Raw genomic sequence first — 16,822 nt, 5'->3', positions numbered from 1 at the left:
CAGTTGTTATTGCAATTCATTGTTGCAATGCCCAGGCATCATACTACACTCCCTTCTGTGTCAGGCGACTCGTACGTCACGTCTCAATGGGAAATGTAGTTCGGCGCTCTGTCGACTGACAACCGCAGACACGCCCAGAAAACTACAACTCCCACAATTCAACAGGCCGTAGTACCGTGATCCGCGCGTGGAGACCATGGCGTTCCTGTGCAGTATGTGACGGGGATAACGGGAAATATAACTCCGACAGTGGGTTATTGTCACATAATTCTGAGGAAAGCATTGGATTTGAATAAAGGATACAATGGGCTCTCGTATCAAGTAAGCGTCAATGTCTCTTTCCCCTTCCGTGTGACATACAGTGTTGTTACAAATGCGGGTTCTGACCTCCCTAAAAGGCCTGTTTAGACTTGTTGCGACAGAGAGAGACTTTGCTTTGCGGATTTGGGTGTTTGTTTAGTTATTTGTATAACTAATGTAGCACTTAATTATGTTTTCATCTATTATATTACCTGGAGGGTTGTGCATTTGTACAGTACTGGGGAGACACATGAAGTCCATGAGACTGATCATTGTTTACATGTCCTACTGGAATGAATTAATACTAATTTTGTTATGTTAATAAGAAATACCCTTCACAGCGTGATCAAATAAATGCATATCTATATAAAATAAAGCAGGAATGGAGGTTTTGGAGTCTATTACATTGTTTCCAGCTCAGTGACGCTTACTTGCTTTGGTAATTCAATGCATTTTATGAATAAGACATGATACAGGGCAGACAGTGCCTTGCTGTGGTACTATACTGTTTTTCAGGGTTTCAAATCGGCCCACGATAAGACTGTTTTGGAAACAGCATGAAGGACGGAACAAAGTCAGGTGTAAACATAATTTTCTGTCTCTAAAAAGCTTGGCTTGTGCAGCCACTTGATGGAAAAGACAGTCATTTATTTTGTGAAGTTTGTTGGTCTTTCTCTTCATAGTTGACAGTAGAGGTATTATATCATATATTAAACAATCTTTTCTAGATGGAACATATTAAGGTTATATATTTTGAAGTTGTCTACTACTATATTTACTCCGTCTTCTGACCACATTTTAATTAAGTGGTTTCTGTAATACTTGAGGAAACCTTGCAAAGGCTGTTAGTCAGTATTTTTAATTTTTTGTGGTCTAGGTTTGTTGACTTTCAGGAACTTATTCATTTTAATTTCTGATTAGCTGAAAATATTATTTTGTGGTTTCTGTTATGATCAAATAAGATCCTCTTTTTTTCTCTACAGTAGCCTACTTTCTGAAATGTGGTGAACGTGACCATATTCATCTAACTCTGACCTCACATCAGGTCATGGTCCCACATGTCTTTATTTTTAGTTATAAAACAAGAGCAATTTAGTTGGTTTTTTATTTTATTTGGTGGGCTGACATTATATAGGTCCAAATATAAATAAACGTGTTCTCAAAACTACTTGCAAGATGTTTTTGCTATGTTGCAGACAGTGTAAGATTGTTGTTGTTACCTCTCAAGTCAACTACTTATTGGATTCAAAAGGGGAATTTGTTGTAATATCTAAAGGGCAGTTTTTGGAATATTGTTAATTTTTTTTCTTTTCTTTTAAAAGCCTTAGCTAGTCTTCACATTCCTTAGAGTGTATTCATATTTGACCTCTGACCTTTTCTGTGCTATTTATGTTTTAGGGAGAGCCCTGGGTCAACCTTCGAGGTGTACATGGAGGTGGCGCATTCTGGGACGGCTGGCTCTGGTGAGTCCTCTCATTCTGTTTCAGAAATATAATAGCCTATACTTCAGACAATTCATGTCGCCCACACATACTGTACTTCCTCAAAATGATCGGTTGTATTTATTTTTAAGCAGAATTCTCTGTATCTATTAAGGAAGAGCCAGATAAGAACATTTTGTTCCACATATGATAAGGGTGGTTCAATGAGTGAATCTTAAAAAACAGTATTAAAGTGAAATGTAACTTGCATCATTTCCTGGTTTGTGATCAGGAATGCAGTCAAAGGCCTGCTGAGTGATTTAGTGCATTTGGAGTGTGTGTGGGTTCAAGCACTTAAATGAACAAAAGATGCTGGAGTGTATTATCAGTCCACCAGGAAACCTGTTTACGAGGAGACACAGGCTGCTATGGTGAGCATTTCCGAGGAAGAACCAGTCACTAAATATAAAGTTAATGAGGTTGATGTCTTTAAATCTTTGAAAGAGATTTGAAAAATATGTTTGAGACATTTAGTAGCAAGCAAACAAATATATACTACATACGTTTGGGGTCCGTACGTTTCACAAAACTGTAGGGTATGGCATGATTTCTTTTGGGTTCTGGCCATACAACAATGCCATTCCCAAGTAGTCATATTATATCTAAACAAAATGTTGGCAAAAATCCACCATAATAAAGTCCACAGACATGCACAGGCTTAAAGGGTTATTTCACCCAAAAATGAAAATTTTGTCATCAAAGGGGTTACTTCAGCGATTTAGCATTAAGCTTTGTATAGGGCGGCAGTGGTTCAGTGGTTCATGTAGGTTGTCTACAAACCGGAAGGTTGGTGGTTCGATCCCCGGTTCCACCTGACCAAGTGTCGAGGTGTCCATGAGCAAGACACCTAACCCCAGCTGCTCCCGACGAGCTGGATGGCGCCTTGCATGGCTGACACCGCCGTCGGTGTGTGAATGTGAGGCAATGTGTAAAGCGCTTTGGATGGCCATTGGTCTGTTAAAAGCGCTATATAAATGCAGTCCATACACCGATCCACATTTTTTCACTACCACTATTCCGATACCAGAGCTGTGTTTGCTTTAATAATAATAATAATTATCATTGTTGTTGATTTTATATGATGCTGACATAAACTCCACTCAACAGGCAAGTATGATATGTACATAATAGTGACCCAAATTATCACGGTTATCAATTTATATTTATTTACAAAAAATAAATCAAGCAGCTCTAAGCACTTTTTTAAGCTAGATTCTGTGGGATTTCCTTCCTTATAATGGCCGTCGTCAATGGCAACGCATAATGCATAAATCTCTAATATTATCTCTGTAAATATATTCTCAAGCAATATTCTCATCAGTGTTCTATCAGCTGTGACACATTTAAATCTAGCATATTTTGTGTAAGAGCCCATACAGTATCCTAGTGACATAAAGCAAATATTTTCATATGATTTGTGTTTATTTTATTAAATATCAAAAATCCAAAAGTGTGCATCATACCTAACACCTAGATGAACACTTTACAGTCAGTTTTATGACTAAGTCATTCTCTTCAAATGCCATTTAAGTTAGAAACGTGTATAGCCTACCAATGTTTTATGTAACTTTAGAGACGGTCCCTAGATTCGCGAACGTCAAGCCAACCTAATGCCAGTCATATAAGATGCGCTGTGGTTCTACTGTGTTTTGTTTGAAACTATTTTCGTTGCTGAAATATAACAAAAACAGTCCAGCACTGTATGATGAATAAATCTCCTAAATACATAGCCAGTTCATGTATGCTTTGAGTGTAGATTTCAGCGAGTGAGAGCCGCGCGCACTCTGAACAAAACTCCTGACTGGTTATTATGCGCAACGCGATTATAAGAGATGGCTTTTGAGAAGACCATAATAAGTTCAAAGTGGCTAGTGTTGAGTGTTACTCGCCACAGCCGAAATACACGCAGATGGCGATTGTTAATGTCAAGCCCCGATTATTATCTCTTAAATGTCACCCTAGTCTTGTCTGAACTTGTCTGCTTTTTTAAATGTTTGATTGCGTTCGTTGTGTTGTACGACGCGAGGGAGCTTCCACCTCTCTGAATTACGGTTTTGCAAACATTGTCTTGCTCTGCGGTGTTTCCAGTGTGAAGTATTTCCACGCAGCTGACATGTTGGCTAGCCACAATGCTGCTCAATGCTATCCTGCTATCTGGCTGCAAACTGCGGAATGGATTTCCTGAGCGGGGCGTGTCTCTGTGTCTCATTGAGCCGCGCCTCTGTTCAGGACATCCATTCCATAGTTTGCAGCCAGATAGCCGACAGCCGGCGGGAATCACTTTTGGAGTCATTTCAGCAGACAACGTTAAAGCGCAGACATGGCTCATGGATATCGGATTTCTCCGCAGGTTGGATCGGTAAAATCCGATAAGTGAATTAAGCTGGTATCGGTCCCGATACCGATACTGGATCGGATCGTCCCCATCCCTATTTGTATCAGTAGAAACCCGGTAGTGTATTCAAATGATGGTACATTCCCCCCTCAGATGATGCAAATATCGCCATTTTGCGTCATCGGAGGATTTTTTGGCCAGAGGCTATAGACTACAGCCAGTAGAAGGAGCTAGTTCCGCATGTTTTCAACCCGCCCATAGGGGAGGGATCTCACTCACGACAGAATGTAAATCGGCTCGGGCATTAATAACGGAGCAGTACGGAGTAAAGTGAGTGTTTCAACTTTTCAATTAATTCCTTTGGAAGTTAAGCTTAAACGCGTCAGACTGGATACGCATCGTGAATGACTGCCGCGCTTACCTCAGCTCTTCGCTCTAGTGCTGAATGAAATCAAATTCAAAAATAATTTCACATTTCTACTACATAAATGACCCAGTTTAAATACACATTCATCCTCCCAGCGCTGAAGTACCCCTTTAATTACTTGCCCTCATGTTGTTCCAAACCCGTATGACCTTATAATATTAACTTTACAATTACATAATCATATTTATACTCCATTTTTTTTTTTGACATAGGCCTTTAAACATTTAAATTGTGTTGGCTGTCATAACTTTTTTTATTCAAAACTTTATTGATTCAAACGTAGTAAATATTGAAAAACATTAAAGGGATAGTTCACCCAAAAACGAAAATGTGATGTTTTTCTGCTTACCCCCAAGGCATCCAAGATGTAGGTGTCTTCGTTTCTTCAGTAGAACACAAATGAAGATTTTTAACTCCAACCGTTGCTGTGTGTCACTCATATAATGCTTGTCAATGGAGACTAATTCTATTAGAGTAAAAAAAACATGGACAGACAACTTCAAATTAAACCCCGCGGCTTGTGACGACACATTGATGTCTTAAGACACGAAACTGAGAGAAACCGAACGGTGTTTATGCAAATATATCACCTCATATCAGACGAACGCTTTACCTCTCCAGACTGCCATCACTTCCCGTAGGTGAGGTCAAAATATGTATACGTAGATTCCTCATTCGAGCGATCCACGCCATGATTCACGCAGGCACTAATGAGGTATCTATGTATATATCTATGACCCGGCAGAAATTTTGACCTCACCTACGGGAAGTGATGGCAGTCTGGAGAGGTAAAGCGTTCGTCTGATATGAGGTGATATATTTGCATAAACACCGTTCGGTTTCTCTCAGAAAACGATCGTTTCCATTAGTCCATTAGAATTAGTCTCCATTGACAAGCATTATATGAGTGACACACAGCAACGGTTGGAGTTAAAAATCTTAATTTGTGTTCTACTGAAGAAACGAAGACACCTACATCTTGGATGCCTTAGGGGTAAGCAGAAAAACATCACATTTTCGTTTTTGGGTGAACTATCCCTTTAAAGGTTATAATGAATATGTAATATGGTGCCTATATTTAGCAAAATGCTCCTCTAGAGTTAATTTTTCTAGCTGACTAAAGATTTTATGGACACTGGATATGGTCTTTCTGAGGTGAATGTGACGTACATGACATTGTTCACAAGCAGTTTTATTGACATCTTTCCGTGCTTGAAACACTGATTGAGCGATTCCATGTGACATGATACGGATTTCTGTAAATTGTATCATATCTTTTACACTTTCAGATGATCATTCATGTTTATTTTGTGCTGTTACTGGTATTAATGCGGAAGAGAAGATCAGTTCATGTTTGCTCCGCGCTGCCAGTTCTCTTGAGCTGACCAGCGCCAGAGTGATCTCCCACCACAGAATTCTGTAATAAAATGGACTTCGTTTCATATCAATAGTAATAAAGCACGAAGATTATTGCGATTATTGTCAATAATAATAATAATTAAATCACACTGATTTAGCTTGTTAAATTGGCTGGCCTTTCTGAAACATTTAAAAGTTGATAGTGAACGTGACCTTGTACCTCTATGACTGACCATGTGTATATTTTAGATAAATTAAAAGTTTTTGTTTCTCCTTCATGTGCATCTTTGAAAAGATCAGAAATATCATATTAAACACTTTGGAATTAACTGGTCCACTGGGAGCTTTTTTATTGTAGGGTGACAGAGTTTCTTTTTACAAATGAAGGCAGGTTTGAGGGGCAAGGTTAGCTTCACATTATCTAGATTTAAGTATCTTTTCAAATCTCTTCACTGTGATGTGAAAACCAGGCAAGGACAGCCTAGCAGAGGTCATTCTCATCAGCCCAGAGCTGTTTTAATAAAACCTAAGACATGGTGTCATAATATTTTAAAATCAGATTTAAACACTGAGCCGATGTGAAATGATTATTCATAACTATTGTCTATAAATATGCGGAGCTATATTCTCTGAATATAGTTCATCAGATATTGTCGAGAGAAATTTATGGAAAAATTCCACAGCAAAGTTGCATGCTAGAGATGTGTCAAAAGCTAATCTTATTCAAAAGGCATGAATAATGACTTCAAAACAGATGACGAATTCTACCAGATAATTAATAAAAGGAAAGGCAAATTGAGATTTGTGAAATTACTGGTTATCCAGCAAGAAAAATATGAACATATTTAACATTTTAGTGCAGTGCTGTGAAGCCAATTTGACAAAAGGGTTAACTTTATGAATGAAAACGCACATTTTGTGTCTTCAAGTTCAAATCGCATGGCCGCGCTGCATTGTACATGTGCCAGAAATCCAAACTTTTTATGGTCAACAAACTGTTGTATACTGTGGGGGGGGGGGGGGAGACTATTTCGCAAACGGACGGCGACGTGCGGTGGTTGGTTGGTTTCTCTGCGCTAAAGCTAAAACTAAGCTAATTTAAACATTCAGGAGCCAGAAGACTCAAATGAGAAGTTGCGCGCACTGTGAGAAGATTGTGTGTGTGCACTCACTGCTCTAGATTGAATAGCTTTTGTAACTTTAATAAGGAACTATATTTAATTTATACAGTCAAATATACACTGTTTTATATTTGATTACTTTATTCAATTTCTGTACCTGAAAACTAATTTTAGACCTACCTGAAAACCCTAAAAAAGCACTGGTTATTGAGTATCTTTGCTCTATTATTTATTTGTGCTGTTGCTTAGTTATATTATTTGTTCTTATTTTCTTTATTTTTATTTGACAGTAGTTGTTTTTTCCTGAATATAGCATATACTGAACCATACCGAAATCGTGACTCTAAAACCGTGATACAAACTGAACCATGAGTAATTAGTAGTAAATATGTACATAATAAATATGTATTACAGGCCCCCACTAATTTTTCTAGAAATAAGTTAATTCAACAAAGGTAACCTTTTGCTACATATTTTTGATGGTTTGAATGCATACTCTACATGTTTTACTATTTATGAACTATCATTTATGTGCCCTATGTCATCACCATTCAAATCTATACAACCAATAAATAAATTACTACTAGAGTACAAAATTGTTTACAAAAAAACCCAAATTTCTTCATGGATCTAGTCACTTAATTTTGCTCTCAAAATGCACCAGATTTATGCATTTAAATTTAAAATGAGCAAAAAATTATTGCGGAGGGCATGCCCAGGGACCTTCCCTAGAGGGACCAATGTCTACCCACCACAGTCTCACAAAATCCTGTGGGAAACACTGAATAATGTAATATATTTATAATGTAAAAAAAAAAAACGCTCCTAGCTCAGAAGCCTCTTTCTACCGTTGTCAATGAAGTTGCTCTATCTTGTTTACAACTAATGTTTACTTTACTTGTTTACTTAAACTAATGTTAACAAATGAGACCTTATTGTAAAGTGTTACCCACTTTTTATTCGTGTTTTCTATTTGAATCCTCATCCAACTCGCAATGGGTTGTGGGTAATATTAGTCTAACCCTGCAAAAGTAGACCATCCGGGTATCTTTGAAATCCTAATTTTAACATGCTACAATTTCGGGGACACTATTCTAATTTCTAAAAAACTATTTAGGATGGATAGTATGCGAATTGGGACAAAGGATGAGTGTTTCTATAGCAACCGGAGCTTCTAACAGCAGCTGCAGTGATGCAATGACTTTACCAATTGCAGATTGGCTCTTTTATTTAGAAGGCGGCACTTATTCCGCAATATAGCGTGTTGCACTTTCTCCCACTCATAGTAAGTGCACCATCTTTGTATATATATATAAAGTCTTTGGTAATGTGTACATGAGCTGTTTGAGAACTCCCCCAATGCAGACATCTAGGCGACTGTTGCTTAGTGACCTTATGGTTTGATGAGGGCAGCAGGAGCAAAGCACCTTGGGTCTTTTTACTCCTGAGACAAGCCGCCCCATGATGTGCACACAGTCACACATCCCACTGAAAGCAGCGGAAGCCCTTTCAGATCAGAAGCGTTGCATCAGTATCTGGACTAGGGCTGCACAATTAATCGAATTTGTAATCGTGATTACAATTACGGATGCCACAATTATGTAATCGTTCAATAAAATGTAATCGCAATTACAAAAAAACTAAGTCCACTTATATTATTCTGTGTACTTAATGTGTTTTTATTCTTTCTACAGGTTATATTAAGTTTTTTTACTTAAAGAAACCAAACCAATGTATATTTTACTTTTGAGGCTTAATGCTATAGAATAATCGTAATTACTAATCGCAATTACAATTTCAGGGGAATAATCGACAGTTATCGACAAATTGTGCAGCCTTAATCTCAACCCTCATTCATAGTTGACAGTGGAACTTCCAGATAACATAAAACTTGTCACTATGCAGGGTTTGTTTTGAAAGTTTGATAATTGTTACGTGCTGTATATGGTGCTCAGAGATGCATTTTGAAAGTATCTTATAATCAAAATTGATGCCATTTACTTTCTATAAATGCTTCTGATCTTATTGTGTACAGTTCATTATTGTTACACATTAAACCAAAAAAAAAAAGTCATTGGGTTTTGTGCTCTGCATCTGAAACTGTCTGATAATAGTGATAAGGCTGGTTGGCAACACGTGGAGGCCATGTGTATGTAGAAAACAGCCTTTTCTATCTGTGTATTTGTCTGTATATTGTTAATAATGTGATTTTTATGGGTTATTTTCAGGACCAGAGGTACGGAGGAGTTTCCCCGACACATACGCTGACCAGGTTTGCGCTTCATTATTTGCTCTCTCTCTTCTCTCTCTGGGGATGTTGGGGTGGGGATCTCATAATTGCTGTTCACCTCAGTGATAATGCAATGAGCACCTGTTCTGGCAGATGGAGTTTAAACCACTAGAGAGTGTGTGTTAATCTCTAAGAGGGTCCATGGTACCAAATACCGTCTTTATGCAGTTTTACCAAGCTTGCTTAAGATTCAGACTCAGGCTTAAAAAGAGGAAATGAAAGAAAAGATGCGTTTGCTGGATCCAAAATCTGCTTACTCCACACTTAACAGTGAATGACAAATTATATGGGGAAGTAGCAAGCAAATGCATGACGTAAACGATGTAAATACTGTGTGCCCAAGAGTGCTCTGAAGTTGACGACCGACAGCAAACATTTTATGTTTTATATATTTTTTTAATATCTTAAAGGTCCCATAGCATGGCATTTTTCTATTATTTTATAATGTTTCCTGAGGTGTACTTATATTGTTAGTATGATTTTTACATCATAAAATGTCATAATTTAGAAATAAAAGGCATTTTTTCTATACTGATGATTGCCCTGTGGCTGAATGCCCTGTTTCAAGGGGCGTGTCTGCTGTGAGACTTCAGTAAAAACGCCCACTGTTGTGATTGGCTGACATCTTTGCATTTGAAATGAGCGGAGGGGGCGTGGTTTAACGAGGTCTACCAGGCACAAGCAGGCACGAGCTGCTGCCAGAGAGACGGATGGACCGGAGTTCACTTCACATCAGTTCTCAGCACGTCTCAGTTCAGTGAACTGTTGTAGTTACTAGCATATACTTCAGGTTATTAGTTTATTTCTAGTCAGAGGGACAGTCAATCATGTCAGAAAGTTAGTAACTTTAGTAAATTATGGATCAGCGCTGACTGGAGACGCGAACCGTTTAGAACGATTCAGTCCGATTTGGTGAACTGATTCAGTTCACTAAAAAGAACCAGTTCAAAAGAATGATTAGTTTGCGAACCGGACATCACTAATGTACCAGAGACGGAGCGATTGCTAACAAAGTTATTTATAGTAACTACTGAGTTATGAGAGCGCTGTCAGCGCAAGTTTATTTGTGTGTATCTAAGAGTTCTGAATAAACACGAGTCCCAGTCACACCGAGTCCGTCTTCATCCTTATTCTACCAAGTTTATAACACATGCAATGTACCATTACAGCGAGATGAACGAGTTACGAGTAAGTGTTGATTATAGCAATATTTTTAGATATTTTCCTATCATATGAAAAGTGTCAGTGACGCATTGAGTACACAGCGCAAACAAAGACACAACAGCAGTAATCTAATGAAATCCATTTTATTGTGGGTCTAGGCTGGCTAGCCCGGATATGCTCACGCTTACCCCCCCTTCTGCTTAATCTCGTGCCGCGTTTGGCCAGATGCAGTACTGGGGGTTGTTGATGTTGAAGGCCGACCGATCAGTGCAGCCAGAGCTTCGGCGTGTGCGTGAAGTTTATCTCTAAAGATGTGACTCTGCCGATGTTGAGCAGAAACTCACAACTGTATGCACAGTATGCACATTTTAGAACAGATAGACGCGACGAGGACGTACAAAAACATGGACTCACAAGATCGAAAACACGAAAACACCATTTAGTCGGGAGAGAGAGAAGCCGCAGCGTGTGCACGAATAATAAATAATTAGCTACACATCAGAAATCACTGATCACAGATCAGAAGGAACTGAAAAAAGACTTCTGTTTTCATTTGTACATCCAAACACTGAGAAACTGCCAGCATTCACTCGTTCACAAGCCATGATCTCTCGAGGACAAATATAGCGCTTGCATGGGCGTGCCAGATTCTCTGTGCGGAGGAAAGGGAGGTAACCGTTCCTGTTATGACTTCATAACAGGAAAATTCCAGATCAGCTCTTCTGGGCTGTCATTTTCTCAAAGGCAGAGAGAGACAGCCAGAACTCTGTTTACACCGATCAAAATTTCTAGCCACTTGGGGCCAATATTCAGGCTAGGGGAACTCATATTAATGTTGAAAAACCTCATAAAATGAAAATGTCATGCCATGGGACCTTTTAAAGGGTTAGTTCACCCAAAAATGGAAATAATGTATTTTATTAATCACCCTCATGCCGCTCCACACCCGTAAGACCTCTGTTCATCTTCGGAACACAAATTAAGATATTTTTGTTGAAATCTGAAGGCTCAGTGAGGCCTCCATAGGGAGCAAAGCAATTTCTTCTCTCAAGATCCATTAATGTACTAAAAACATATTTAAATAGGTCCATGTGAGTACAGTGGTTCAATATTAATATTATAAAGCGACAATTATATTTTTGGTGTGCCAAAAAAAACTAAATAATGACTTATATAGGGATAACCGATTTCAAAACACTGCTTCATGAAGCTTCGGAGTGTATAGAATCACAGAGTCGAGTCATGATTCGGATCGCGTGTCAAACCGTCAAACTGCTGAAATCACGTGACTTTGGCGTTCCGAACCACTGAATCGACTCACTGATTCGATACGCTCCGAAGCTTCATGAAGCAGTGTTTTGAAATCGGTTATCACTATATAAGTCATTATTTAGTTTTTTTTGGCGCACCAAAAATATTATCGTCGCTTTATAATATTAATATTGAACCACTGTACTCACATGAACTGATTTAAATATGTTTTTAGTACATAAATGGATCTTGAGAGTGTAAATTGCTTTGCTCCCTATGGAGGCCTCACTGAGCCTTCGGATTTCAACAAAAATATCTTCTTTTGTGTTCCGAAGATGAGGTCTTACCGGTGTGGAACGGCATGAGGGTGAGTAATAAATTACATTATTTTAATTTTTGGGTGAACTAACCCTTTAACTCTCTTATCTGTACTGAGCATATTTTTGTACCTGGATAAGATCACCTGTGCATAAATCAGTAATAACAACATCAATAACATTCAGAAAAACATGTTACTTTTAGGTGATAACTTTTATTTTGTCATTTGAATTAAAAATCTTAGCAAAAACATTACCAACAAATTAATAACAAAAAATGAATTGTTAATAATTATAATTATTTTCTAATAATAAACAATTGCATTCATTAATTTATAATTGTACACAACCGAATCATATGTTTGGGGTTGGTAAGATTTTTTTTGTACGATTTTGAAAGTCTCTTTTGCTCACCAAGGCTGCATTTATTGGATCAAAAATAAAGTAAAAACAGTAATATTGTAAAATATTATTACAATTTAGAATAAAAGTTTTCTATGTTAATATATTTTTAATGTCATTTATTCCTGTGATGCAAAGCTGAATTTTTAGCATCATTCTTCCAGTCTTCAGTGTAACATGATCCTTCAGAAATCATTCCAGTATGCTGATTTGATACTGAAGAAACATTATCTTCCTCTTCTTCCTCTTCCTCTTCCTTTAGCTTAATATTTTAGTGGAAACAGTGTTGGAGTTTTTGATTCATAGAAAGAACAGCATTTATTTAAAATATTAATGGAGTGTCTATTCACACCAAGTGCAAATAGCGTGCATTGTTGGCAAATACTATTCACACTAGCTCCGCCTAACAATGCCTGGCTTTGCCAAAAAAAAAAACAGCTTGCAATTCAACGTCTTCAGTGGCGCAATCAGTAAAGCGCAACACAGGTTCGAATCCGCCTTTTGCAGAGCTCGCTCTTCTCTCTTTTCTCATCAGAAATCACATCGGAAAGGCATTTACTTTCAATAAAAAAAGAAAATGTTCTAAATGTGGAAATAAAGTACCAAACGAAATGTTTAATAATAATAAATGCATTTATTGGGTAGGGTTAGGGGTAGGTGTAGGGAGGGCTTTTATGGTCCCTTTAAGGCAGCTTCCATTTAATAATTTAAATAAATATAATATAAATATAATAAACTATTATTATTGCATCCTGTTAATGTACAACAATACTGAGGTGCAAATAGTATGTATCTGTCAAAATAAAGTATACATTACATGTAATTACTATTTATATTGCAAAGAACTGCTGCTTTTATATGGTGTAAATAGAACATATCCCTATTTTCACTTAGTAAACTTAGTAAATAGCATCTACAGATATTTGCACTTGTATGATGCAAATATCATCTATCGCTAAGAAAATATGTTATTTTCACTTAGTGTAAATAGAATCTAGTTGCTATTAACACTTTGTGCAAATAGCTGCTGCCAAATATAAATCTTTTGTAATATCATAAATCTGCATCCTTGCTGAATAGAAGTATTCATTTCTTTTTAACAGTAGTAATATAGATATTTTTTTAATAATTGTTATACTTTATTACATTTTTACTTGTAAAGATAGTGAAATAAAGATTGGAGGAATCAAGGAATCTATAATGCATTATATAAGGATTGGGGAGCGATTTCAGACACAGCAATTGGTTTGGAAAGTTGATGATGCATTTTCATGACGATAACACCTACTAAAGCTGGCGTGTGCGTATAGCTGGAAGTGTGTACCAGTTGTTTGCAATTTCACAGTGTCACAGCACACACACAGACAGACGCTGCTTTACTCACTCTGATTGTTGGGTCCAGTGGTCCCTGAGGACGATCTGGGTGTCGGTACCCAGCGGTGAAGCTCTGTAATCTGGGCTGTGTCACCTCCCTCTCCTCTGTCTTGCTATTGTTCCAGGGATAATCCCTAACTCCTGACACAGATGAGGGCAGGAAAACACACACACTCACGTACACACACCCCTGGGGGCTCAAGTCCATATGGAGAGGTACCAGAGCGACCGCTGGCACACAAGGGTTTAGATACTATGGTAGTTCAACACACATTGTCATCTGTACATGATGGCCTTTTGTGTGAATGAAGTTAATAATTATGTTTTGGTGTACAGTACCGGTCAAATGTTTGGCATAATTACGATTAATTAATGTTTTTGAAAGAAGTCTGTTATGATCAGCAAGGCTGCATTTATTTCATAAAAACAGTAATATTGTGAAATATTAGAGTAAAAAAAATAATAATTTTCAACTTAATTTTCAGTGTCACATGATCCGTCAGAAATCATTCTAATATGCTGATTTGATGCTCAAGAAACATTTCGTATTATTATTAATGTAAAAAAGTCGTGCTACTATTTATAATATAGTGTGATACACTACCATTCAAAAGATTTGAGTAAGATTTTAAAAAAGAAAGAAAAGAAACGAATATGACAGTAAAGACATTTATGATGTTACAAAACATTCAAATAATTGCTGTTCTTTTGATCTTTCTATTCATCGAAGAATGATGAAAAAAAAGTATCACCATTTCCACAAATATGTTAACCATTATTAATAATTGATAATAATTCACAGCCAAATATTAGAATGATCATGTGACACTGAAGACTGGAGTAGTGATGCTGAAAATGCAGCTTTACCATCACAGGAGTGAATTACATTTTAAAAGATATTAAAATGCAAAACACTTATTTTAAATTTTAATAATATCTTATAAGATCACAGTTTTTACTGTATTTTTGATCTAATAAATGCAGCCTTTGTAAGCATTATAGACTTCTTTCAAAAACATTAAAGAGTTTTTAATTTCTCCAAACTTTTGACTGGTAGTGTTTGAATTCTTTCTTTCTCTCAATCTGTTTTCAGGAAACGCTACAGACTATCCCAAAGTTTTGTTTCCCCTTCAATATGGACAGGTAATGTTACATGCAATCTTTAATCTGTTTAGTTATTGAAGAGACCCAAAGGGCCTCCAGCATCGCTGTTTTACTAATTCCAGCTCCTCTTGAACCTTGATACGTTTTGACTGTACATTTGTCTTTGACCCTGTCTTGTCTTTCAGTATGGCAGTGGGCCAGGTGGGGCAGAACTTCACCTTTGTTCTAACGGATATCGAGAGTAAACAGCGCTTTGGTTTCTGTCGCCTCTCATCGGGAGCTCACAGCTGCCACTGCATCCTCAGGTACAAATTGTTGGTTTTGAGAGTATGAGTTTAAATTTTAATTTGAAAAGATCCACCTCCTGCAGCTCAACTTAATCTAATTGTCGTCTATCCGTCTCTGTTCAGCTACCTGCCCTGGTTTGAGGTGTTTTACAAGCTGTTGAATATCCTGGCAGACTACACAACCAAAGGACAGGTCAGTGGTGCACGTATGCCAACACTCATATGTCTGTCGTATACACACAGTGAGAAATACACATTTAATTAGCCATGTAAATCAGGATTTCTCACTGATACTCCTACTTTACATTCATGCTTTAATTACAATAACCTTGAAATATTTAACCCTGACCTTAAAATACAGGTTTTTTTTTTTTTTAATAAATGCATGATTTTAATAAAGACAAGAAGAAAAAGGCATGGTTTTGGACAAAATGAGTTTTATTCAGATTTACTCTACCGTTCCAAAGTTTGGGGTCAGTACAATTTTGTTGAAAATAAATGTAGGCTTTTATTCAGCAAGGAAACATTTCAATTGATCAAAAGTGACATTAAATACATTTATAATAATACAAAGGATTTCTATTTTAAATAAATGCTGCACTTTTGAACTTTGTTCATCAAAGATTCCTCAAAAATGTATCATGGTTTCCACAAAAATATTAAGCAGCACAACTGTTTTCAACATTGAAAATAATAATACATGTTTTATGAGCAGCAAATCAGCATATCAGAATGATTTCTAAAGGATCATGTGACACTTTACATTTAAAAAAAATCTTTCTGACCTCACACTGATAGTGTAACTTATTTCTGAGGACATTTCTTTTTAGCTGTTTTGACCCCAGAAGTGTAGCAAAATCACACACGCATGCATGTTAAACCGATGTAGCAATGCTTAATTAAAATGATTCATCATCTTAATTTATATAGCGAAAATTTGCATGTGGGACCTGCTGTTAATAATCTGTTTGTATTTGTGTTAAAGGACAGTCAATGGAGAGAGTTGTTAGAGTCTCTACATGCGTTAAACGTCCCTGATCCTGGAGTGCCTGTGCATTTGAGTGTGGTAATATACAGTACAATATACAGTCTTCTCGGGTCCTAAAATCTGCACTCGACTTGAATCGACCCAAATCACTTTTTACTCAAACCCGACGTGCATAAATACATAAAAAAAAGAAAAAGAAAACCTGATAAAATAAGACCCGAGTCAGACATGACAGGGTTTCCGCTGGGTCTTAAAAAGTCTAAAAATGTCTAGAATTTCAAAATCAAAATTTTAGGCCTTAAAAAGTCTTAAATTCGTGCAATTATTCTGTTCTAGGTCTTAAATCATTTTAAACAGGTCTAAATTTTCCTATTTCCATGTAACGCTACCTCTAATGCTCATTGAAATGCTCCCGCAGCGCTCTAGAATGTTTTGTTTTTTAATTCCGTGGTTCTGTAGTTCTTTCTTTCGCTAGTCCAAATATAATTTGCTGTATTACGACTACAAATGAGACCAATATGTAACTTATATTGCAGCTAATCAGCTTTTGTGTTATTGGCGCGAGTCTCTTTCGGATAGTACCACAGACACATAAAATGGATTTTATTCTTCAGCTAATAGT

General features: G+C 37.0%; 2 protein-coding genes across 2 annotated transcripts in view; one reads left to right on the top strand and one right to left on the bottom strand.

Annotated features, from left to right (window-relative positions):
• LOC307137479 (uncharacterized protein) overlaps positions 1-16,822 on the bottom strand; it is an 890,992-nt gene that overhangs the window by 767,825 nt on the left and 106,345 nt on the right. The gene's annotated exons all lie outside the window — the stretch shown is intronic.
• dennd1a (DENN/MADD domain containing 1A) overlaps positions 183-16,822 on the top strand; it is a 37,255-nt gene continuing 20,615 nt past the window's right edge. Inside the window, exons 1-7 of the mRNA XM_079834601.1 lie at positions 183-321; positions 1,699-1,763; positions 9,252-9,295; positions 14,915-14,964; positions 15,111-15,230; positions 15,336-15,405; positions 16,198-16,278. Of these exons, the coding sequence (XP_079690727.1) occupies positions 305-321; positions 1,699-1,763; positions 9,252-9,295; positions 14,915-14,964; positions 15,111-15,230; positions 15,336-15,405; positions 16,198-16,278 (447 nt within the window). The 5' untranslated portion in view covers positions 183-304. The remainder of the gene's footprint in view (positions 322-1,698; positions 1,764-9,251; positions 9,296-14,914; positions 14,965-15,110; positions 15,231-15,335; positions 15,406-16,197; positions 16,279-16,822) is intronic.

This window comes from Gobio gobio, assembly GCF_949357685.1.
Source record: "Gobio gobio genome assembly, chromosome: 14".
Classification (NCBI taxonomy): Eukaryota; Metazoa; Chordata; class Actinopteri; order Cypriniformes; family Gobionidae; genus Gobio; species Gobio gobio.
Note: the sequence above shows the minus strand (reverse complement) of the source record. Positions and strands in the feature narration are given on the sequence as shown.